This window comes from Camelus bactrianus, chromosome 6, assembly GCF_048773025.1.
Source record: "Camelus bactrianus isolate YW-2024 breed Bactrian camel chromosome 6, ASM4877302v1, whole genome shotgun sequence".
Classification (NCBI taxonomy): Eukaryota; Metazoa; Chordata; class Mammalia; order Artiodactyla; family Camelidae; genus Camelus; species Camelus bactrianus.
In genome coordinates this window covers 73,270,948-73,295,784 of record NC_133544.1, presented here as the reverse complement: position 1 = coordinate 73,295,784, position 24,837 = coordinate 73,270,948, and the positions used below count along the sequence as shown (strand labels likewise).

At 45.2% G+C, this 24,837-nt stretch overlaps 1 protein-coding gene across 1 annotated transcript in view; it reads left to right on the top strand.

The window, feature by feature from the left end:
- The window catches only part of EHD4 (EH domain containing 4), a 75,506-nt gene that overhangs the window by 9,474 nt on the left and 41,195 nt on the right, over positions 1 to 24,837 (top strand). The window contains exons 2-3 of the mRNA XM_010965184.3: positions 11,811 to 11,987; positions 21,072 to 21,169. Coding sequence (XP_010963486.1) covers positions 11,811 to 11,987; positions 21,072 to 21,169 — 275 coding nt within the window. The remainder of the gene's footprint in view (positions 1 to 11,810; positions 11,988 to 21,071; positions 21,170 to 24,837) is intronic.

Below are 24,837 nucleotides of genomic sequence, written 5' to 3'. Positions count from 1 at the left end.
GTAATGCCTTATTTTACCTTAAGATACGATGTTAGCTCTTGGTTTACTATTTTATAAATAAGAAATTATCTCCTATTACTAATTTTAAAAGAATTTTATTTGAAAAAATTAGTATTAGAGTGGATGTTAAATTTATTAAATGCCTTTTTACCTCTTCCTTTGGTCTGTTCTGTAGAATGCAACCTGGGAGACTGTTAACAGGTGTTCAAAGAAAAGACTTGTTCTCTAGTCAAGTAACTTTGGGAAGTGCTCTGTCTGAGAGCCTCCGTGTGAAGCTTTCCACTGCTCCCAGATCAACCTAAAGTCAGTTGTCAGATTCATATATTATAAGTTACACTGTAGGAAACACTTAATAGATCTCCATTGCATGAGCAAATGAATGACTGGAAAAATAAACAGGATTGTGAGGAATGGGGGAAGCGTGTTGCTGTTGATCCGGTAAGCTTCCTCCCCCTTTCTTCTCCTTCTCTCCTTCCTTTCCCTGTCTTCCACCCTCCTTCCAGAACAGCACAGGAGGGACAGTGGAGCAGCTGCAGGTAAAGGCATAGGTCAGACAGCAGGGAGCCTGCAGCACATCCCAGCCCCATGTAGCTTAAATCCTCACTCATAGCCAGGAAAATGGAAATGTGAAAGGCTTTATCCAGCAAAGTCCAATTTCTTGTTCCAACAGGTCATCACAGTTTCATGCCCCCTCAGTAGATACAGTAGTTACAAGGATGATGTCATCTGAACAAGCAGTCCTGGTGATATGTCAATGATTTAAGTAAGGGGAAAACAAAAATAAAAATAAAATATTTCACACTTAAAGAAGACATGGAGTTTTAAAATGGAAGTGAAGCTTGGCCATAGTTTTTCAATCACTCCAAGAAGATTAAAAATGTAAAGTAGTCTTGTAATAAATTTTAATAGAATATAATCTGTAAAAAAAAAATATGGAGTCACTATGCCGTACAACTGAAACTAATATACTGTTGTAAATCAACTATACTTCAATAATTAATAAATAGATGAGTTAAGTTGAAAACATTTTTTTAAGTAGAAGAGATCTTTGTTCAGGGATATTTATCTCAGCATTATTTATAATAGAGATGGGAAGCTGTTTCAATGCCCCACAGTAAGGAAATGGCAGACTAAATGATTCACGTTCGCCTTAGGATAGTATGCCGCCATTAAAAATTGTGTTTTCAAATAAATTTTAATAGCTTGAGGAAAAACTAATGGTGAGAAATCTGGATGCAAAATTGTTTAAATGCTTTGATCTCAACTTCATAAAGAAAATGACTGAATGGAAATACACAAAGTGTTAAAAGTAGTCATTACCTGTATTAATGTGGTCTCGTGCAAGTTGCTCAACTTGTTATAAGTTCTCTCTTCTGTAAGCTAGGGATAAAGATACCTGCTCCAGCGACCGAGAGGCTGAAGTGTTAAAGCCTATGTGTGACATGCCTTATAAACTGAACAGCATGGTCTCATAATAACCTGTTGTTTGGTTGTCTACAAATGGTGGCGGTGGTGGTGGTAATACTAACTTGCTAGGAAATAATTAGGTATTCTGGACCATTTTATTAAGACTTTTGTGATAGTGAATGTTCAATTCTTCTCCCACTTCCATTTCTTGGTATCATACATGAGGATAAACAAAGGAGACTGCTTTAAAAACATCATTTCCAAATTCAGGACAAATCAGAATCAAAAGATTAACCCTTTCTTTTCAGCCCCTCTCCTCATGAAATGGTAGATCAAGCATTATTAATTAAAAATCATTATGTAAAACCTACCAAAAGATTATAAACTGAAATGTATTCAAACTCATAGCCCTGGATTTAAAAATAAGAAAATAAAACTGTTTCTCCACTCAACTCAGAAGTTATACTTCATATATTTCTTTTACATCTATGTGGTTTAAAACCTTAGTAATACTAAAAGGAATAAAATGACTGTTGAGGTTAAGTGTAATGCTCTTTTAAAAAATGCTCAAGGCCACAACAATGAATTGAACCTCTGAACTCTGCACAGATGCCAATATTTTCACAAATATTTTAAAATTTCATTTAGCATTACACCAGCCATTTCTCTAGAATTTGGCTTGAGAATTTTTTAAAAATAGTGCTCATAAAGCACCCCAAATATATAGGCCATATTAGTTTTTTTTTCATTTTTCAGTTTTATTAAGTAGAATTGTTATAATTTGACTGCACGTAAACAATATGTTACATGTAAATATATATACAATTTACTGCACATAATTGTTTTAGTTTACATATATGTACTATTCATTGTTTTTAAGAACAGTTTAGAGCTTTAGCTTTTTAAACTTACATAGTTATCAAAGGAATAAAGCCTCCCACAAAATAAGAATCAACAGAATGCAGTAATCCAATCATAAAAGACAATCAAATGTGCTTACACATATTCAAGAAATCAGTCATCTAAATTATAAATAATAAGTAGTTCATTTGGTCCTTTTTTTTTCAAGATCCCACATATAAGTGATATCATATGGCATTTTTCTTTCTCTTTCTGGCTTACTTCACTTAGAATGACAATCTCCAGGTCCATCCATGTTGCTGCAAATGGCATTATTTTATTCTTTTTTATGGCTGAGTAGTATTCCAGTGTGTGTGTCTGTGTGTGTGTGTACAGACACACACACACCACATCTTCTTTATCCAGTCATCTGTTGATGGACATTTGGGTTGTTTCCATGTCATGGCTATTGTAAATAGTGCTGCTATGAACATTGGGGTGCATGTGTCTTTTTGAATTATATTTTTCCCCAGGTATATGCCCAAGAATGGGATTGCTGGATCACATGGTAAGTCTATTTTTAGTTTTTTAAGGAACCTCCACAGTGGCTGCACCAATCTACAGTCCCACCAACAGCGTAGGAGGGTTCCCTTTTCTCCACATCCTCTCCAGCATTTATCATTTGTTGACTTTTTAATGATGGCCATTCTGGCTGGTATGAGGTGATATCTCATGGTAGTTTTGATCTGCATTTCTGTGACAATTAGCGATGCCTAGCATTTTTTCATGTGCCTACTGGCCACTTGTATGTCTTCATTGGAGAATTGCTTCTTTAGGTCTTCTGCCCATTTTTGGATTGGGTTGCTTGTTTTTTTGACACTAAGGTGTATGAGCTGTTTGTGTATTTTGGAAATTAGTCCCTTGACAGTCAGATCATTTGCAAATATTTTCTCCCATTCTGTAGGTTGTCTTTTGGTTTTGTTAATGGTATCCTTAGCTGTGCAAAACTTTTAAGTTTAATTAGATCCCATTTGTTTATTTTTTGCTTTTATTTCCATTACTCCAGGACCTGGTTCATAAAATACATTGCTGTGATTTATGTCCGAGCGTGTTCTGCCTGTTTTCCTCTAGGAGTTTTATAGTATCTTGTCTTACATTTAAGTCTTTAATCCATTTTGAGTTTATTTTTTTATATGGTGTTAAAGATTGTTCTAATTTCAGTATTTTACATGTAGCTCTCCAGTTTTCCCAGCACCACTTACTGAGGAGACTGTCTTTTCTCCATTGTATATGCTTGCCTCCTTTGTTGTAGATTAATTGACTGTAAGTGTGTGGGTTTATTTCTGGACTTTCTATCCTGTTCCATTGATCTAGGTGTCTATTTTTGTGCCAGTACCATACTGTTTTGATTACTGTAGCTTTGTAAAATAGGCTGAAGTCAGGGAGCATGATTCCTCCAGCTCTTTTCTTCTTTTTCAAGATTGTTTTGGCTATTCAGGGTCTTTTCTGTTTCTGTACAAATTTTAGCAGTTTTTTGTTCCAGCTCTGTGAAGAATGTCATTGGTAATTTGAAGGGGACTGCGTTGAATCTGTATATTGCCTTAGGCAGTATGGCCATTTTAACAATATTGACTCTTCCAATCCAAGAGCACGGTATATCTTTCCATTTGTTTATGTCATCTTCAGTTTCCTTCATCAGTGTCTTATAGTTTTCAGAGTACAGGTCTTTGGCTTTTTTGGGTAGGTTTATTCCTAGGTATTTTATTCTTTTTGGTGCAATGGTAAATGGTATCATTTCATTAATTTCCCTTTCTGCTATTTCATTGTTAGTGTATAGAAATGCAACTGATTTCTGTATATTAGTTTTGTATCCTGCAACTTTCCCAAATTCATTGATGAGTTCTAGTAGTTTTCTAGTCATTTCTTTAGGATTTTCTATGTATAGTGTCATGTCATCTGCAAACAGTGAGTTTTACTACTTCATTTCCAATTTGGATCCTTTTTATTTCTTTTTCTTCTCTGATTGCTATGGCTAAGACTTCCAAAACTATGTTGAATAAAAGTGGCAAGAGTGGGTATCCTTGCTTACTCCTGATCTTAGAGGAAATGCTTTCAGCTATTCACCATTAGGTATGATGTTAGCTGTGGTTTGTCATAGATGGCCTTTATTATGTTGAGGTGTGTTCTGTCTGTGCCCACTTTCTGGAGAGTTTTTACATAAATGGATGTTGAATTTTATCAGAAGCTTTTTCTGCATCTATTGAGATGATCATATAGTTCTTATTCTTTTGTTTGTTAACATGGTGTATCACATTGATTGATCTGTGGATACTGAAAAATTCCTGCATCCTTGGGATAAATCCCACTTGATAATAATGGTGTATGATCCTTTGATGCATTGTTGGAGTCAATTTGCTTGTATTTTATTGAGGATTTTTTCATCTATATTGATAAGTGATACTGGCCTGTAATTTTCTTTCTTTCTAATATCTTTGGTTTTCGTATCAGGGTGACATAGAATGAGTTTGGAAGTGTTCCTTCCTCTGCAATTTTTTCGAATAATTTTAGAAGGATAGGTGTTAACTCTTCTCTAAATGTTTGGTAGAATTCACCTGTGAAGCCATCTGGTCCTGGACTTTTGTTTGTTGGGAGGTTTTTAATTACCGATTCAACTTCAGTACTGGTAATTGGTCTATTCATATTGTCTGTTTCTTCCTGGTTCAGTTCTGTATGCCATATTACTTTTTAGAATGCTTACTTAATTACTGAATACCAACTAAAGTCTTAGATTTGTATATTTGTCATGATTCGCAAAATGAGTTACTGTATACACGTTGTTGGAGGCTGACTCAGCCTCTCAAGCTCAGATTTAGGGCGAGTAATGTTCTCACAGAACTAGTGAGAAATCCTAGGTTCTAATATACCCCTTAATGTATTTGAGCCTTCATTTTCTCATCTGTAAAATGGGGGTTAAAAGTAGTACCTACCCCATAAGGTACTGAGGATGAAATAAGTTTATTCATATAAAGATTTTAGCACATAACAAGTCCTCAAACATTAAGTGTATTACTCAAATAAGTCATGCCCTTTCCACTATTCCAAGCAAAAGTGTGACAGACAAAACCCAGACAGAATTCATGGATGAATACCCAGGAGAGACTAAGTTTGCAGCTTGGAATTTTGGATGTCTATCATGGAATAGAGTGCCCCTTATCGTTTATTTGATTGTTTTTTAGATATTCTTAAGCTCATCTTTGAGAAGATGGTGCTTGGGTTGTTGACGGAATTCTCATTGTCTTAAATTTTTGCTTCCCCTTGTCACAAATGACAGTTTTTCTCTATGAAGTTAAAAAGAAAATTTCTCACCTAAGCAATGGAAAAAGAAAGGCATTGTCCACATATAGCCTTTCATGAAAGCAGCTCCTTGACCTTGGCTGAGCGCGGCAGCTGGTGTGCTGGGAGCCACTTGGATGAGGCTGAACCATGGCCCTCAGCAGACAGGGACAAGGTGATGCTGGGTCTCCCGTCCTCCGCACCAACCCCTCCACCCAGCTGCTTGGAATCCAAACGTCTGTCCCTTTTTTCATTGATGACTTGGCTCGAGACTCCTGGAGCAGTCACCGCTGGAATTGGCAGCCCTCTCTGAGAACACAGGAAAAGGAGAGCAAGGTGGAGCCAGGGACAAAATGTAACCCAGGGCACAGGATGCCTGTGTAGTGGGCTCACTGGCTCTGAACCGCAGTGGAGTCTTTTCCATAGTCTTCCTGTGGTCCCCTGTTCCTTTGAATTCTTGTTATTGCAGATAACAGCACAGAGTCCCTGGAACTTGTAGCTTCGGGGAAGTCCAAAAACTTTAAAAGTTTTACAGTTGATCAGCCTCGTGTGCGTGGCCGTGTAGGTGACTGTTTTGGGACATCACACCTCAGATCCGCTCAGACACTTCCTTCCAAGGTTGCTGGCTTTGAGCCTCATCTCCTCATTCTCACTTTGTTTGTGTGGATACTCTGTGTCCGGACTGTTCTCAGTCCCCTCCTGTCCAGCAGTGTGACAGAAGGGGATCTGAGTTTCACAGTCCCCCAGTGTAAAGACTCCTCTGGGCAGTCAAATAGTAACTCATGTACCTGACAGGTCCTCCTTAGGTACCAGAACCTGGAGGCTGTGTGGGACCCCAAGGCTATGGGGCTGAGCCTGGTCTAAAAGCAAAAACCTCGGGCCGGGAGGGAGGAGCTCCAGGCTCAGTGCTACACGGCCATTCACACCTTTAACCAGCAACAAGCCCTTTTCCTGCTCTAATCCTCATTCTCGTCACCTGTAGATGTGGGGTTGAACCAAATGTCTCCTAAGAGACTCTGGGGCTCTAACGTTCTCAGTGTGTGCACCGTGCCCTGTGGGAAATGGCAGCCTATCAGAAGAGAGGAGCTAAGCCCACAAGTAACGGCCATACTAGGTGTCCTGTGAGGGGCTCCACAAGGGAAGGGAAGGCGGGGAGTGGCCAAAAAAACGATCCTGGAGTGATCAGGGAGGACTGCCCCAAAGGAGGTGCCATTTTGTAAAGTGACTTAAGGAGTGAGTAGAGTAGATAGTGGAGATGGTGAGACACGAGGAGATGAAGTGAGGGAAGACAGGGAGGGGCAGGAATTTCAGGCCTGGAAGAAACCAGTCAAGGAGGGAAGAAGGTCCCCAAAAGAGGAAGAGCAAGAGCCCCCACTGCCAGGTGGAAGGTGGAGGTTGTTGGGGGCCCCAAACGGAAGTCATCCTGAAGGACTGGGTTGTGGATGAAGGCTGTCTAATTAGAGTGGTACTTTAGAAGAAGAATCTGAGCCTTGAGAGCAAATGGGGAAGAGGGAGGCTGGGAGGCGAGGAGAACATTGGTCAGTTCACAGATACTGGTTCTGCACCTACAACATGCAGACGGACTCTGGTTCGGTACCTGCTGTGTGCCAGATGCTGTGTTAGCTGTGGGGATGCGGTGATGAGTCAGACAGACAAGGGCCCCTCTCTCAAGTGCTCCTGACATCCTGGGACAGTAACATGAGATAATTTCAGATACTGATAAGTACTATGAGTAGGGTAATGAGAGAGAGGGGTGTGGGGGGTCACACAGGCTGGAGGGGCTCAGAAAGTGCCATTTGACAGGCCGAGATCTGGGGGAGGGCCTTCCAATCAACCCTGAGCTGTGAGAAGCCTTGGCATATTGGAAAGGTGGAACACGGACCAGCGTTCCTGGACACCTATACATTCATTATTTCAACAAGGATTTATTGAGCACCTCACCCACTTGCCAGAGATTGTTCCAAGCACATGGAAGTGTTAGTGAACAGAAGAGACAAAAGCCCTGCTTTCCAGTGGCTTACACTCTACCGGGGGGACAGGGAATAAATCATAAAAATAATAAGTAAATTTTACATTCTAGGGGACGGATAAGGGCTATGGGAAAGGAAACACACTCTTCTTTTTTTCTAATTTTTGTTTACTGTTGAAGATAATGCTGTAATGGAATCTTCATGCATAAATATTTTTCACGTGTCTAGGATTTTTCCTTAAGATAGATTTCTAAAACTAGAATTGCACCATTTTAAAGGCTTTTAACACAAAGTATCAAATTGCTTTTCAGTGAGGTTATACCAACTTATTCTCCCACCAACATACATAAAGATATTTCACTACACCCTCCCTAGCACTGAGTATTATGAGTCTTTACAATGCTAATATGCTATGCTATATTAATTGGTATTACTTCAATAATGAAATTGAATGCTAAATTCTGGCTTTTTATTGTATGTGAGAGAAGGTATCACTCAGCAAATAAGTAATGTAAACACGCTGTATAGTACAGCCTGTGTGTCTGGGACCCAGAGATGGAGGGATTGGCCAGGGTCACAGTTCAGGGGGCACCTTTTGCTTCAAACTGATTGACATTAGCAGCATACTTTAAAATGATTATTAAAGTTCTGTCTGGCAGGGTTGCTACTTTGGAAATTCTAGTGTCTCTGACAGTGTGAACTTGAAAGTAAGAAACCCCTGCTCTTCTTTAAACAATTTCATACTTCAAGTTTTTCACTGAAACCTCCAACATAGAATCAGTGGGATTTGCTGTGCTTTTATGTAAATGAAACATCAGGAACAGTTCGGGCTCTCCTTGGCAATGATGGTCTGGCTTACACACCTTTACATGTGCGTTACTGCCCTACCAGGGATTCACTGCTCAACTAGAGCATCCACATGCCCCTCCACCCCAGCCTGGACCCCATCCTCACCTCCCCACGGCCTGGAGCTGAAGGGCCCTCCTCCCGCCTAGGCCTGGGAGCGTGCAGGGAGCCACCCAAGGGGGAACTCAGCACTGAGCTGAGTAGGCAGTGCTCCAGTTTCTTGTCTGGTTTGTCTTACTGGTGTGTGTAAACTTTTGGCTGTCTTGGCAAGCCAGCCACTGCTGTTAACATTGACTCTATGAGAAAGGGCCTGACAAGTTTCATACCAGCCCTCGGAGCTAACCCTTTTGTGAGCTGGGAATTGTGTGCTGCAGGAAGCCTGGTGACATTGGCTGAGGTTCCTCAAGCCCTAGTCCCTCTCCCCAGTTGTCTCCCCTTCCTCCGTCTCTCCCACGGGCCTCCTGACACTGCCTCGTTCAGGCGGCGGGGCGTGGATATCTAACTGGACGTGGGAGGGGTGTGATCTTTGTGGACTTGAATTCTAGCCTTGCTGCTGAATGACTTCAGACTTGAGATCCCAGAGTTGCTGTAAAACATAAATTCCACGTTCACATGTGCGTGTGTGGTCTGCACGCTCTGTGTACACACCGGAAGTGCTGGGGCTGCACAAAGCGGGAGATGCTCTCACTGTAGCTTTTACCAGTATTTCTAAGATGAATGTAGAATTTCACAGGAATTTATAAACAGGAATATTTCTGCTCCTAAGGATATGTTCTAGTCTACTAGGTGCCTGGAAAAGTTTTGAAATTAAAAAAAAAATTAAATTTGAACATGTTTTGAAAAACAGTACCTCCTCTCCCCAGCTTTTCCCCAGGCAGAGTGAGGAGAGCTGACCCCTTTTTATATCTGGGCGCCCAAGGACCATGCAGGGGGACTGGTGGGAGAGCTCGTTCCCCTCACTTTTAGGAAATATAGGGTCATTGGTGCCCTATGCTCAGTGGCATGCTCTGCGTGAGGGCCCTGAACTCCCCCTGTGTTCCTCATCTCTGAACAAACACCAGCTCAAGCCCAGGTCTGAATGTATCTGGAGACAGCACAAGACCTGGAGCCCAACTGCCTGCATTCCATCTCCTTGCTGTGTGACCTTGGGCATGTTGCTTAGCCTTTCTGTTGCCTCAGTTTTCTTACCTGTAAAGTGGGGATAATGTTAGTACCCACCTCAGAGTGTTGTGGAGATTAAATGAAACCACCGTGCATGTGGAGAGCTTTGTGTGATATCAGGTAAATCGTGAGTACAGTCAACCCTTAAACAACACAGGGGTTAGGGGTGCTGACCCTGTGAGCAGTCAAAAAGTCACACATAACATGTATTTAGCCCTCCATACCCATGGTTCCTCCCTAACCTCAGCTCCTCCACATCCGCAGATTCAACCAACCGTGGGCCATGTAGTACCACAGTATTTATTACCAAAAAACATCCATGTGTGAGTGCAATTCAAACCCATATTGTTCAAGGGTCAACTGTACTTGATAAACGCCGGGTGCTATTATCTAATCTTTTTTCACATTTACTCCAAATTTAGGGGATCTATTTAAATGATGTGTCTATTCTGGTGCTCCACAAGTTCACAGAAATGTAGAAAGCTTGGCTGATGTTAAAAAACCAATTAAATGTTTAGAATACAGCCTGCTAAGAGTGCTAAACAATTTCAATTTTACTTACACAGAAAACAGAAGTCTACTTAATTTCTTATTCTTAGAAAAATGGCAAAATTGTGTTGGATGTTCGATAGTTCCATTCTTTCCCTCTATCCCTGGAAATAAAATCACAGGTTCTGGGCTTAAATTTGATCAGTCAGGACATTTTAGGAACAAAGAAATGGTTTAGGACCAAACAGATTATTTGCTGCTGATGGGGAGCTGGAGAAAGTTGTGCAGTTTTCTGCCCTTGAGCCTCTGCACCAGGGCAGGGGGGACACAGCTCTGCCCCAGTCACCTCAGACAGGGATTCCCTTCCGCCACTCCCCACCCGCAGTGTCCGTTCACTGTCACTACCAAGTGTTCTCTGAAGGTTTGCGTTTCCACCTGTTGCTTGATCATGAGCGAAGTGAATTCCAAAATACTCTCCTCTTCATGCTCCCCTTGATTGCAAAGGAAGGAGGGAGTGGTCTTTGCCCCCCACCATTCTATATATGCATGAACACATTTGTGTGTTTTTTGGGAACACACTTCATGGAAAAGGAAATCTTGGTGGGGAGGAAGGGAGGGGCTCTGAGTGGCTTCAGCAGAATGGAGTGCTGGTGGGGGTGGGGAGGAGCTATTTAGGACTCAGCCATTTCCCACAGAAAGCAGATTTCCCCCACCGCTCTCCCTCTGGCTCCCTTGCCCCACCCCAACCATGTCCCTGGGCCAGTCCTATGCCTTGTAACACATCAGCAGGGCTCCCCAGCCCCCTGAACGAGAACCCTCAATAACGGCAGCCACAGCCACTGGATGTAGTTGTACAGGTTAAACTACATGAGGGCACCTTGCCCAGGGGGCACGTGGAGGTAAAATCCAACTGGAGTTCTGATCACTAAGCTGCGAGCCCTGGTGCAGGCTGGGTGCACCTAGAGGAAGGGGAGTCTTTTTCCGATTTGCTCAAAGGGCTAGCGATGGCCCTGGTGGTATCTAATCTCCGCCCCCCTTCCTCACTCCCACCCCCCATAGCAGCCTCTGTTGCTGCTGAATTCTTTGGAGATCGCCTTCCATGGCCACGACCTCCAGGAGCCCACGGGAGCCATAAAATCATTAGGGAGGATGTGCTGGCCGCACTGATTGCCAGTGACGAGGAAGGAAGTGATTCATTATTTCATTCACTACATTGGGTGCCCTCTGTGGCAGACACTGTGCTGGGTACCAGGGATATGCATGTGGCCATAGACGTGGGCCTGCCTTCAAGGCCCACAAACGGAGACGTGCAGCACTATAGTAAGCACCATGATAGCTGCAGGCCCACAGAGCAGGTGTCCCCAACATGCTGGAGGGACAGGGACACTTCCCTAAAGGTGGTGGGTCTGAGCAGGGTCTTCCAGGATACATAGGAGCTGGCGGGGTACCCTTCTCTGGGGTGGCGTCTGTTGTGACGGAAATTGCTGTGCTGAGCTAAGGTCCACTTTCAAGAGGCCCAGCAAGCCTGCAAGACGTCTGCCTCTTTCACTACGCTCCCTACACCGGGAGCAAATAGCTCTGTAGATTTTAAGCTTTGAAAATTTGTTATTAGCCAAAGAGTAAAATGCCAATCATTCTCTTTTCCTTGGGGATTACATTTCAGGGTTTTAAATGATTCTGTTAAAAATTGGTAGCCCCAGGAAGCTTTCCAGCCTCTTGCTTTGTGACAACATGCTAAGTTTCTTTTCTTTTCCCCTCTCCCAGATACTTACTGGAGCAAGATTTCCCAGGCATGAGGATTGGTCCAGAGCCCACCACCGACTCCTTCATCGCTGTGATGTATGGGGACACAGAGGGCAGCACCCCAGGGAACGCTTTGGTCGTGGACCCCAAAAAGCCATTTCGAAAGCTTAGTCGCTTTGGAAATGCTTTCCTCAATCGGTAAGGACCAGCAAGCTGCCATTTTTGGTCAGGTCGTTTAAACCTGTTCTTTGAATTCTTGCCAATTACATGTAAAGGTTCAAAAACAGAAGAAGAGAGCAGGTGTGTTCTAAAAGAGAAAAATTATAAGAAAATCAGAAAGATTCTCTTAGGAAATGATCATTTATGTCTATTCAGAGTTGCTTCAGAGAGCAGAGCTAAGGCCTAGGATTGGACATGATAAGGCCACACAGTATGAGGAATATATTTTTAATAATTTCGCCTGCACAGAAGTGGACCAAGTCACCTTGTGAGGTAGTGAGCTCCCCATCTTTGGCCATGTTGCATGGTAGCTGGATGGCCACCTCTCAGGCATGGTGTGCTGGGGCCTCCTGAACAGAGGGCTAAGCCAAGAGGGCGCAGAGGTCCACCTGACACCCAGATTTAGTCTTGGTTATTCCAAGACAGGTCACCCCCCTCCCTGGCTGTCCCTCTTGCTTCTCACTGCCATGCTCTGAGCTGCTTCCTTACTCATTCGAGCAGGGCAGGGCTATAGTGTCAGAGCAACACCAAACGTTGATTTTGTTGCATGGTCATTATTTCACAGCTTTGCCGTTGTAAGAGAGCTGAGGTTCTGTCTTGATTGGAGTTGTGTTTTGTTCTGCCTTCCACCAGAGTTCCCAGTGACACAGAGGGGACGGGACAGAACAAGCCAGCAGGTTCTCTTGGATGCAGCTCTGCACTCTTGACACCATCTGCTCTTACCTCCCCCTCCCTCCTCTTTGCCACTCCCAGCCTATTTTTTTGAAAGCCTTTTTATTTCCTTCTTTCTTGTGGCTCCCCACACCCCGCCATTCCCCTCTTTGATGAGTCTTCTGCTTTAGACTGGTCTTTGTGGTTGTGGGGAGTGGACTGTGGGAGGCACGGGGAAGGGTCTTCCATACCCCTTTAGGGAGACATTGCACTAGAGCTACCAGACGAGAGACTTGAACTGCACTTCTCCTTTTTAGATTTTTTTAAAAATAGGAACAGATCCTCCCAGCTGATTGCTATCCTCCCAGAGGCTGAGGTGCCTTATTGCACAACCCCAAGGGGCACCATTCACAAGGACCATGGGATGAATAATGTGCCCAGATGCTGTGCAGTGGCTCTGCCAAGGGGGGCCCAGGCAATGTCCACAGGTGCCTTCTGTGAAGAACTAAACTCTCTAGGGATCTGTCCTCAACCCTAAGCACTTGTTTGTGCTCCAAAGAAGGCATCCAACTGGCAGCAAGGGAACTTGGCAGCAGGGTGAATAGAAATGTGCAGATGATGTGGATGGAGTCACAGAGAAATTTCATCTTGCTGCTGATAGTGATGGGCAGAATACCACCCAGAGACATTCTCACCTGCAGAGTCTCTCCTCTAGAAGCAGTGTACAACTCAGCTCCAGAGTGGCTGTGGTTGGCACCAGAGCATCAGCTTGTGGGAGAAGTGGGGGTTGAGCCGGGAGGGAGAACACCAGAGGGTCTCTCAGGACCAGTGGACCACAGCTGAGGAGAAGTGGGACAAGATGCTCCCCCAGCAGGGCCTCCTGGGAGCCGTGGTCGTGGGCTTCCTGTCCCCAGATGGCCCTGGAAGGTTCTGGAGGCCCTGGAAAGTGCAAGGCACAGGCTCCTTCTCCACTGAAGGCTGCCTGGAGTCCTGTGATTTCATTACCACTGTCCTTAGTCTTACTCTCTTTTTGCCTGACAAAGGCTTAAAAAAGAAAGAAGCCACTGCCTTTGTCAAACTCCCATTCTGTAAAGTCTGTATTCACAAGAAGAAAACTAGGAAGAGTGGCTACTGGCTCGTTTTATTTTGGCAGATGATTTATTTCCCCAACAAGTTTATTTTTCTCAAATCCCAAGCATTCAGTAGATGAGTATGGAAAAGAAGCACTCAGGAAAGATTTTGAATAGCAAGGTTACTTATCTCAGAATTTTAAACTTGCTGAAAATAATCCATGCATTATGTAATCAAGTGTTAATTGAATTCAGAATATATAGAAAAATAATAGCAAATAACTACATGGCATTTACTCTGTGTCTAAACTTTACTTGTCAATTAGCTCTAAATTCTTACAAAAGCCCTGTGACACAGGTGCTACTATTATCCCCAAGGTGGAGGGGAGGAATTGACGCCTAGAGAGGTCCACTTCACTTCCACAGGGCATCTCGGCTGATAAGTGGCAGTGCTGGGATTGGAAACCGGGGCGTCTGGCCCAGAGTCCTGCTAGTGGCCACTGTACTGAGCTGCCCAGAGGTAGGATGTTTGGACTGAGAATCACTGCCGACTGCCCTCTATTTAAGTTTTAAGGCTGTCCTTAATCTTAGCTCACCAACAATGGTGACGAAGATGATCATGCTTATGTCCCAAATTATAGACTGATGATTTCATGTACACTCTCTTTTCAAGGCTAATGAGACATGATACCAGGGCCATTTTACAGATGAGAAAACTGGGAGGAAAGAATTAAAATGAGTTGCCCAAGAAGAGGCAGAGACAGGACTAGGATTCAGGTTCCCTCTTCCCTTTTGTCTACCTCCCTGTACCTGACAAAGTAGAGTCTCTCTCCTTCTAGCCACCTGGCAGCTGTGTATATCTGAGGCTTACATGTCAGGGATGTACCTCCTGGAAGTTAATAGCACACTTAAGAGTAAGCAGCCTGATTAAGTTGTATCCACACAACAGCGCTGCCATTTCACGCAGCAGTGATGTATAGAGGAGAGTCGGTTAGTATGGGATGCTCAAATGTGTGTATGTAATTATAGCATCCCCGTGGGAAGAGCAGCAAGCTTAGTTCTAAAGGCAGGCAGACTTTTTACGTAGCATACTTTCTGGGAACTGGGTCAAAATAGAGTACTTAGTAGGAAAAAGAATTGGGTGTCTGCTATGGAGAACTTTTACCCCTACCCCACTGAGCATCCACTGGTCCCCCACCCCGGGATAGGTCTCATTACCTGACCTCTCAGTACAGGGCATGAGCTTGGGCATCTGCCCCCAGGGGTGTCTTTAAAAGAGTTTAGTACTTAGCAAGGTGGTACCAGCCTCGAAGCATTAAGCAAACCAGCGGAGCCTGAGTCACAATCTTCAAGACTGGATTCTAAGAAAGTAACAGGAGGTCTTCAGTGCACTTCTGAACAACAAAGGCAAATTTCCAAAAGGCAGGTTCAAATTAGAGAAATGCCATACCTGAACAATAGAAGAAGGAGTTGAGTCTACAACAAAGGTGTCTATGGAAAAGACTTTAATGCGACATTTGGAACTCCACCATGCTGCCTTACTTTCGAGAGAATTCCACAGGCAGGCCTGTCTAGGAGTTGCTCCATGGAATTTGTGGTTATTGAGGTTCCAAATTCTGTTATCAGGAGGCAATTCCACCTCCCAGAGGAGAGGAACACCCACGGCACCCTGAGGGCACGAGTCCTGGGAGATGCCAGCATTTTGGTCCAGTCAAGAAGTGTCAGGAATTGGCCTGTGACATTTCCCTCTGCAGCCTGCATTTGAACTGGATATTATATTTCCCCCTCAATCTCCTTTTCTGAAAATACTTGTCTTTTTTAAAATCCAGATAGCTACAGACATCGTTTTTAGTTTAAGATCTAGTATAATTTTAAATTGTAGTCTTCCACAGAAGAAGTTCTTAATCTCATTTACTTCCTCTGTTTCTCTTTGAAAAATAACTACTCACTGGCCCTAGGGATTGAAATTTGGAAACTTCCTTTTGAGCTAAGAGAATCTGACCAGTACTTCTAGTGCTCCTGTCATTTTAGCCAGACGTGATGATGGTGATGGTGATGATTTTAAAAAAAACCAAAAAACCCTAAAAAACCCAAAAAACAAAACAAAACAAAAAACACTGTCTTAAATTTTCATAATGATTTAGCAATAATAGAATACATATGTGTATTTTTGGACTTATACTCTGTTTGTTACCTCTATGTTTATAATTGAATGAGGCTTCATTAAATATTATTAGACTATGAATATTACCTAGTCATTTAGTACCATTGGGAATTTTTAAATTACTGACTTAATACAAGTTTCCAGCATCAGTCCAGACACATGCTGGCTCCACCAGATAATTTAGCTGCAGAGATAAAGGAAAGCAGGCTCTTGCCAAGAATTACTGTTGATTCATCAGGAAAACTGGTTTTTTCCCCAACCTGAGAGATTAACTGGGGTTGGTTGGGTTGTGGGGGTTGTTTTGTTTTGTGTGTCATGCTTATCCATCATAAACTCCCTGAAGCTCTTCCCATTAATCTTAAACCTCAGGATTTGTGGTGGCTCCCAGGTCATCAAACCATCGCTCTCTTTTGGCAGCTGCCTATACAGCCCTGGTCCCGACTTCCCAGAAAACCACCTTTTTCCCCTGCGGTGGTTGGGAGAAGGAGGCTTGATTTAGAAAAGTCCATGTTTAGGTGGAACCATGTGAAACTGCCAATGTTCAGCCATCTTTTACTTGTTAAGGGTGGTAATTCCATAAGACTTGATCTGAGTGGTAGCCATGGGCTTTTTGTAGTCTGGATATGAAATTAAATTCCTCCTGGGCAGTGAATGATTAGATCAGACCTTTGTGGTAGGACCTCGTAATAATAATTACCACAGCTTAGTTGTCAAAGTCTTTCTACATAGTGTGTGCTATTCACTGTGCCGACATAGGAAGTCGTGTGATCTCTCTGGTCTTACCCCTATTGGTAAAGAAACCAGGGTCGAAACAGCAATTCCACTGTAAGCTTAGGTTTATTTGAACCTGATGACAACCTGTGAGTCCTCAGACTTGTGGAACTGCTCAGAGACCTGAGCAGTGAGTGAGAAGGAAGACAGCCAGAACCGGATCTTCTGCTGCGGTCACTGCTCCACCCCACACCAGAGGACTGACAGCAAGCTGCACACAGGGGCCTCTTCAGTGGGGAGTCTAGCACTATGGCATGTTGCTCCTTTGTTTTAGGATGTTGCCCTCTGTGTGATAAAGATACACAGCAGAGGCTCAAATGCATGAAATAGCTGTAGCAGCCTGGCCTGGAGTCAGCAATGCCCATTTCGTATCCCAGCTCTGTCACCTAGCAGCTATGTGACTTGGCAAGTTATGATATGTGACCCCTCTGTGCCCCTGTTGGAAAGGAAGAAATTTTCCTCTACCCTCTTAGGTTCTTCTGGCTGGTCTCAGAATTAAGTTGACATGAGACAGATTAACAGGAGACAATCAAACAAAAACTGAATCACATGTATACATGAGGAAGACCCAGGAAAACTAAAGAACTCGCCAAAATAGCTGAAGCCCTCACCTTAAGTACCATATTCAGTTAAAGACAGAAGAGGATGTTGAGGGAGGGGGGTAGTTTGGAACCTTAAAGAGGAGGAAGGCAATTGACATGAAATGGAAAAACAAATATTTGGTAAACAAACATTTGCTGGGTCACGCAGAGACAATGGGACACAGAGAGGAGTTTTAACAAACAGATTTTGCAAGGTTCCTCCCTGTCTCCACACCTAGTTCATACTATATTTATCTCTGGTGACAGCTCCCTTCCTGGAAAGGTCCTCCATCTACATTCTTTAGGCAGTTATCAGGGAGGTCAGAGATTCTTCCTGAGTCTCTTGGGCCTTAAAAATAATCAGCCTAAATAAATCCTCATGCCAGTGAGGCACGTTTTCAGGGTGGCAAAATTTGCTCCCATCCACCCCAGTCTCCTCCTCTGTAGAGTGGAGGTGCCCAGCCCCACTGCTGAGGTTGTGGCCAGGGTTGAGTGAGTTAATGGAAAGTGCTTGGGACAGTGCCTGGCACACAGTGAGTGGTCAGTAGATGTTTGTGCCATTTTATTATTGCTGCAGCTACTGGATATCACTCCTCTGGAAATCAAATCACTATTAAGCTACTGCCTGGCTCCTTTAAAATGCTGATCATTGAATTGGAATGTTAGTGTTTAGAGGCGATTTTAAGAACTGGAATCCCCTTACCTCCTTGTCTTACTGTGCCCAGGACTGGTAGCAACTGGCCCAAGACCTTACAGCCCAGACCATTCCTTCACCCACCCGCTCTCTGCTACCCACTTCAGCCTTTCTTGGTTGTGGGAGTGACGGAGTGGGGGTCCAGTGTAGGGTTGATCCCCTCCTCCTCTCCTTTTATCAGAAAATAAAATATATCTAGTCAGCCCTGGGTGAGGGAGGTCTTTCATAAATCTTATGTGAGGCTCCTGGGCTGAACCAGCTCATGTCTGCATATCTCACGTATAAAGTTGAAGGCAAGCACAGATACATTTTGTGTTTGTTACAGTCACTCCGGAGGAAGTAGGAAATCCATCTGGGGACAGCAAATCTGTGCTTGGAAACATTTCAGCAGACACACATCAGCAGGGAAGGCCTCACCCAAGGCTGACTGTGTTATTTCGAGTAAATAACCCTGCTTTTCACCTTCCTTTTGTAGAACGTAAAAGTGAGACAGTATTGTTCTCACAGCATTGCACTGGGTTTTTTTCTGACTGGAGTATAACTATCGAAGAAAATGTGTGTGTGTGGTTCTAACCCCTAGAGTGTGAGCCACGGCCCCACATAGGAGTCTGAAAGCTGACCTGTGCTCTGTGCTCCTTTGCCCACCTCCCCAGCACCCCCCTCCCACATGCTGTGCAAGGCTGTGCAAAGTCCAGCTTTGCACACACAGCCCCAGTCACCCTGTCTTGGGGTGCCCCTGGAGGGCTCCCTTCTGTTTCCCTTTTTTCTTCCCTTCCTTCTCCCCCTCTCCCTCCTCCCCACCCCCTTTTGCCTGCAGTCATCCCTCCTGGCCCCTGGGGCTGCTCCCTTGTATGTTGTGTGGTGACATCACCACATCTGACCATCTTGCTTTGTAGTTCACACATTTAGCCCCTGCCGTCGTGTTGGGAGGCATGGGAGTTGCTGAAACCTTGTCTCTGCGAGTGCATAGTTTATAAATTTTGAATCCCTCTCTTAACTTCTTACTAAGATCCAGGGGTTTTGTGGTTTGGAAAAAATTGATACTGAGTGTGAGTTTGTGGTTTCAGAAAAAGGTCAGCCTCTCACAGGAATCCTGTATGTGAAATAGTTTCACACATGTGCAGTTTTTTCAGCATTGCCAGATGTCTCGAGCCATCTGATAAAAAGGGTGGGACTATGATTAGAGACCGAATCATCACCAACAAGAAATGCGGTCCACCACAGATGTGCTCAGAACTCCATTCCTACCACCAAGTCTAGGGACCTGACTGTGGCATTTTTTTCTCTGTGAGCTTCCAAAGGCTGCGTAGTGATCCTGGTGAATTTATTCTCACAGATCTGCTATCTGTGTGTTGGGCAACGGGGTTTATAAAGGTGGAGAGTGTGGGAGGGGCAGGAGAAAATCAGAAATGAGGGGCTTCTTATAGATTAACTTGATCCTTTACTTTTAGTGTTACGAGGTTTTTCCTTTATGAGTTGAGTTCTATTCAACCCTGGCATCAGAAATCTCAGGGTGTGGCCCCCAGCCAGCCACGCATTAGCCGCACGACCTCGAAATGTCATAACTCCTCTGTGCTTCAACTTTTCCAACTGCAAAATTATAATATCACTCCTTCATCTTCCTGGGCTGGCTAGAAAATGTGGGAAAGAATGTAAGAGAAACTTGTCCTGAGCACCTTCAGTGGAAGTTCTTTTGAAAAGTCTGTAATTGCTCCCCTTGCTCAGGGCAGCCCATCCCGCCGGGCTGCGCTGTTGACAGGAGCCCACAGGAGTTGGAGCGCTGTGAAGGCTGGGCAGGCCTCCCTCTCCTGCATTCCCGGCATATTTACTTTCTGAGTAATCCCACCAGCTCCACTGAATGGAAGAATTGAGCTTTCACCAAGGATTTTCAAACTTTCTGCCCCCACAGATACCAAAGTTAGCCAGTTGCAGTACAGGAAAAGGAGAGGCACTCTCCAGCTCCTGTGCAAAACAGACGCAGTGCCTAACAGAGATTCCACCCCCCACCCCACCCCACCCCACCCCACCCCAACCTGGACTCTCTTGCCTGGGGTGGAAGTAACAAAGCATTTACCTCTGCCACCCTAGAGTGACATAGTGTTAAAGCTGAAAGAACCTCGCCAGCCCCTGGTCCAAGCATCTCCATTTACACATAAAGAAACGGAGGCCCAGAGTGGGGAAGCCGTTGTCCAGGGTCCCAAGCAAGTTATTGGCAAAGGCTGAGCTGAATCTGAACCCAGGTCTGCTGATGCCCAGTCCACGGTTTTCCTGCCACTTCACTCTGCCTCCAAGGCTGATGCCAGGGCAGCCGACTGGAGCCGTGGCAGAGGGATGGGGATGAGGAGGAGGAGGTGGTATCGTGGAAGTGATGGACCAGGGGGGAGGCTTGGAGAAGCTTGGCCAGGGCTCTCCCCAGCCCTGCCCTTTGTCCACTCTTAGGGCACTGAAGCACCTGGAGGGTTCGGGGTGTTGCCTGTGGGCGCTTGCCCCACCCTGAGCCTGGAGCCATTGCAAGCACCAGGCAGGATGCTAAGTCCTTGGGAGATCAGACAGTGAAAACAGGCCCTAGTACCTCCACTGTCACATTAGGGTGTGGGCGGGGCTGAATGGAGCTCGGTATACTCCAGCCCAGGGGCAGTGACCCTGAAGGAAGCATGGGGTTGATTCCCTGGAAGGAGAAGCCCAGGATGCCTGTCTGAGGAGCAGCGCAGAGGAGGGGCAGGTGAGGCTGATGGGCTTTGGAGTCACACTGACCTGGGTGTAAAGCTCAGCTCTGAGTGGCCCTGAGCAAGTTACTTAACCTCTCAGGTAAATGGTAATTTCTTCTTCATGATACTAATATGAAGAGCAAATGAAATGAGGTTTGTAAAATACCTGTGTTCAATAAATGCTAGCTAAAATAAAATTAACAGTAAGGGATCTGGTGGCAGGGAGCAGCCGGTGCCAGGCCACCCTCCCATACCTGCCTTGTGGACCAGCATCTGGTCTCCTCAGCACCAGTTGGGGTGCCATCAATCTCCAAGCCCCTGCTTTTCAGAAGATGTCAGGAGCTGGGAGAGGCCAAGGAGCTCCGAGGTTAGAGTGCTCCGCGACATGCAGGTTCTGATCCCACCTTTGATCCCTTTCTTCCAGATTCATGTGCTCCCAGCTGCCCAACCAGGTCCTGAAGAGTATCAGCATCATCGACAGCCCCGGCATCCTGTCTGGGGAGAAGCAGCGCATCAGCCGAGGTCAGTGCCCACCCCTAGCCCCCCTCCACCCGGGCAGAGGCTCTCTCTGATGTTGGCATTTAATTCCTTTAAACACTGTCATCTACAACCAGTACCCACCTCACAAATTTCAGCCTTTAAGAGGGGACCTATCACATTCACGCGGACACATGACCAAAAACCAAGGAGACTAGCCAGTCACAGAGCCCTCCCAGCTGCTCTTCCTCCCAACCCCACTGGCACATACTTACCCCAGTCGCCTCTGCAGCAGCCTTCCGTTGAGCGAGCCTTTATTGGTACCTGCTTGGCACGGCGCACTGTGCTGCACACTGTGGAAAAGACAGGTGCAGTTTCTGCCCTGGGGGAGCTTGTGTTCTCATGAAGAAGACTGATAATTAGTTAAGTAATCACAGAAATAAATAGAAAATGAGAGCTGGGATAATCACTCTGCAATGGGGCCGTGTATCAGGCTGTAAGGGGTGTATCAGGCCTTGGGGTGTTGGGAAGGGCTCTCCAGAGAAGGTGACATTGGAGCCAGTCTGGAGGATGAACAAGAATGACCTAAGGGGAGCTCTGGGGTGGGGAAGGAGAGACCACATGGCATTCAGAGGAGATCTACAGAGAATAGAAAATGCTTATGAAGAACGGGGATGTCTGGGCTTCTTCAGCCCTCAGAATGCAAGGCTGAGGCAGTCACTGTTTCCAGACCCATGCATCGTGGTTAAACAGATGGGCCAGCCGTCTCCCCACCCTTCTGGAGAAAGGGGCCGTCAGGGGCAGCCCAGAGGACACAGTTTACTTACAGAGAGGAAATTCCTGACAGGGAGGGCCCTAGGATGGGTTCCTGTGGTCCTGGAGGCAGGTCAAGTTCCCTGTGCCCTGGCCCTTGAAACAAAGGACAGTTCCTGGAGGCTTTGCTGGGAAGGAGAAGGTGGTGGAGCGGATTGATTGCTGCTGTCGCTTCTCACTGATAACTCTTGACACCCCCTTGAATAGCAGCAGCCGGGGTTATGGTCAGACAGTGACCTCCCCAGAAGTACAGTTACACAGGCCCTGGGACACCCGGGAGCTGGAAAGCACAAGTCCCATGACACGGGTCAGGGAAGGGCTTCTGAGGTTATAAGCCCTCCCTTCTCAAGGCATTTCAGAAATGCTGGTTTTGCAGCATTACTGTACCTTCACCCTTTCGTTCAGGGACCTGGTGGGCCATTAGGCCTCCCCGAGGCCTCCAAGAACATTGTGCTCGTAGAAAAAGCCATAAATACCAATTATTAATGGCTGTCTCTAGCTCCTTAGAGGCTCTTTCCTATGCATATACAAAATACCATTTTTAACAGAAATGCGATTACCACGCACATTTTCTACAACATGATTTTTTGCCGTAACAGCTATCACGGACATCATTCTATGCCCATAAACTCAAATTACTTTATTCCTTTTAACAGCTGCTTAGGTTCTGTCAAAAGGATGTAACATTGTTTATTTAACTAACTTGTGGATATTGTGATGGTTAATAATTTTTCTCTCTTACATATAGTGCTACAGATTGACATCTTTTTTGTATCTTTACAACCTCAGTGCCAATAGATTTAGTTTCTGAGAGCCAATTTAGGATCATTTATTTGGCCCTATAAAAGTTGCTCTGCAAATAAAATGTTTTGTTTTAAAAGAAAAATAAAGCAAACCGCTTTTCCATAGCTTTTGCAAATCTGATGAAAGTATGCTAGAGATATATGTGGTTCTGTTAATAAATCATTCTTTTTGCCTCTAAATTTTAGGACCTCTAGATTTTAGCTTCTGCCTTATTCACTCCTTTTCATATTTAGGCCTTTGGCCAGTGCTGATCATCCATATTCCTCAGGGTTTCTCCTTGGCTTAGTAATTCCAAGTGTCCTTCAAACTGGGGTAGCTAGCATGGCACAATGCTCTCAGGATGCTTTGAAGACAGTTCTTTTTAACACTGTAATAACTGACTCATATCCTGGTCTGACTTACCATGACAGGTCCCCTTACTCAGTTCCTATGCCCAGAAATAGCACATATGGTTCCAACCAGTCTGCCAGTCCCTGCCGCACTGACAGACAGCGGCTGGTGGGGAAGGACCCAGGCCTGCAAACAATGACAGCTTCAGGCATTGCCACCAGGTCCCCAGGCTTGGGTACCATACCGTGTTCGGACACAGTTGGTGGTTGGATTCACTCAGTGTTGATAGTTTCAACACATCAACCCAAAGAATATATACTATTTTAAAGCTGCTTCAGCTTGAAGTCTTGCAAAGAGTGCTGCGTTCTCACACACACTCACACCTGCTTCCATCCCTCCACCTCCGGCTTATAAATCACAGCACCACCTTTGCCTTTATCTGTGTCAACATTGCACGTGACACACGTACCAACTGTGACCCCACAAAACATAGGAAAACATCTACCATTGCCTTTATTAATAGGGCTTTGCCTCCCTGACAGTGTCTGGTCTGTGAAAGAGGGAAGGTGGCAGCTGCTGCACCTCCTCCCTGTCCCTTTGTGCAGTTGATGGATTAACTCTCAGTAAGCAGAGACTCATCAGGCAGGCCCCTCTTATACATATGGCGCCTCCTTGAAGTGTGTCCCCATATCAACAATATGAGAACAGCCACCGGGTCTTGAGCCCTTGCTGTGTGTCTGCGCTGTGCTCTTCATTTAGGATTTGCTAACTTAAACCAGCAGGCAGTCACGCACAGACAGAAGCTCAGCCTTGACCAAAGAACCTCCTCACCCTCGCTGCTCTGGGAAAGCAGAGCCTAACAGCAATCATATGAATTCTTTCCCCAACTGCTAGGCGGATAGGCGACCAGGCTTGACATCTGGGGAGTGGACAGAGTGAAAGCTTTAACATGGTGCCACCTTTGAAGAGCAGGCTGAGAGGTGGAGTGCTTTAGGCGGTCGCTGTAGGCTGACGCTGCTGTGTAGACCCAGCCCACCCTCCAGCCTGCGGGGCTGTGCAACCCTGGCTGAGTGCACGCTGGACAGATGGTGCAGCTGCAGGAGGAGGTGATGAGCATGGGGTGATGCTGAGCACCCCATGGAGACCTGTGACTGCACCACACTCAGAGTTCTGCCCATCTGTGTGGGACAAGGCAGATGACAGTGGAGCATTGTGCTACTTTGCTGGTGGCTAAACGGGAAAGGAGGAGCCTGAACTGGGGAGCTGGCCTCATCATCACTGGCCACCCTCAGGTGCCCCCATGATTTTCCCAGGTCTCCTGGAGCTCTGGGAACCAGGTGGCCTAGTGAAGATGTGTTTCCAGGTAGGAGTCCTGAACTTGGGCTTCAGTCCCATGCCTCCCCTCACCTGTGGCTGCCTCTCCCTTGTTCATTGTGCTTTCTCATGACATCATAAGCCTGGTTCCTTTTCACTCTGTGCTGAGTAGAGGGGGCAAGTGTGATGACAAGGAGGACATGGTGTTTCACAGTCATTGCTCTTCTCTTTGCCAAAGTCATAGGTGACAAGAAAAAACACTTGACATTTCTACACGATGATTCGTATTTTCAGGAGTTAGGTTTTAGGTAAAACATGGCAAACCCGCTGTTACGTTAGAAGTGACCTCTACCAGTTAGAATGTGCATGGCCTTTGTGTCATCAGGACCTTAACATGGACCCTGCAGGTCAGATCCCTGCTCTGCGCTCCAGAGTAAAACAAGAACACATAG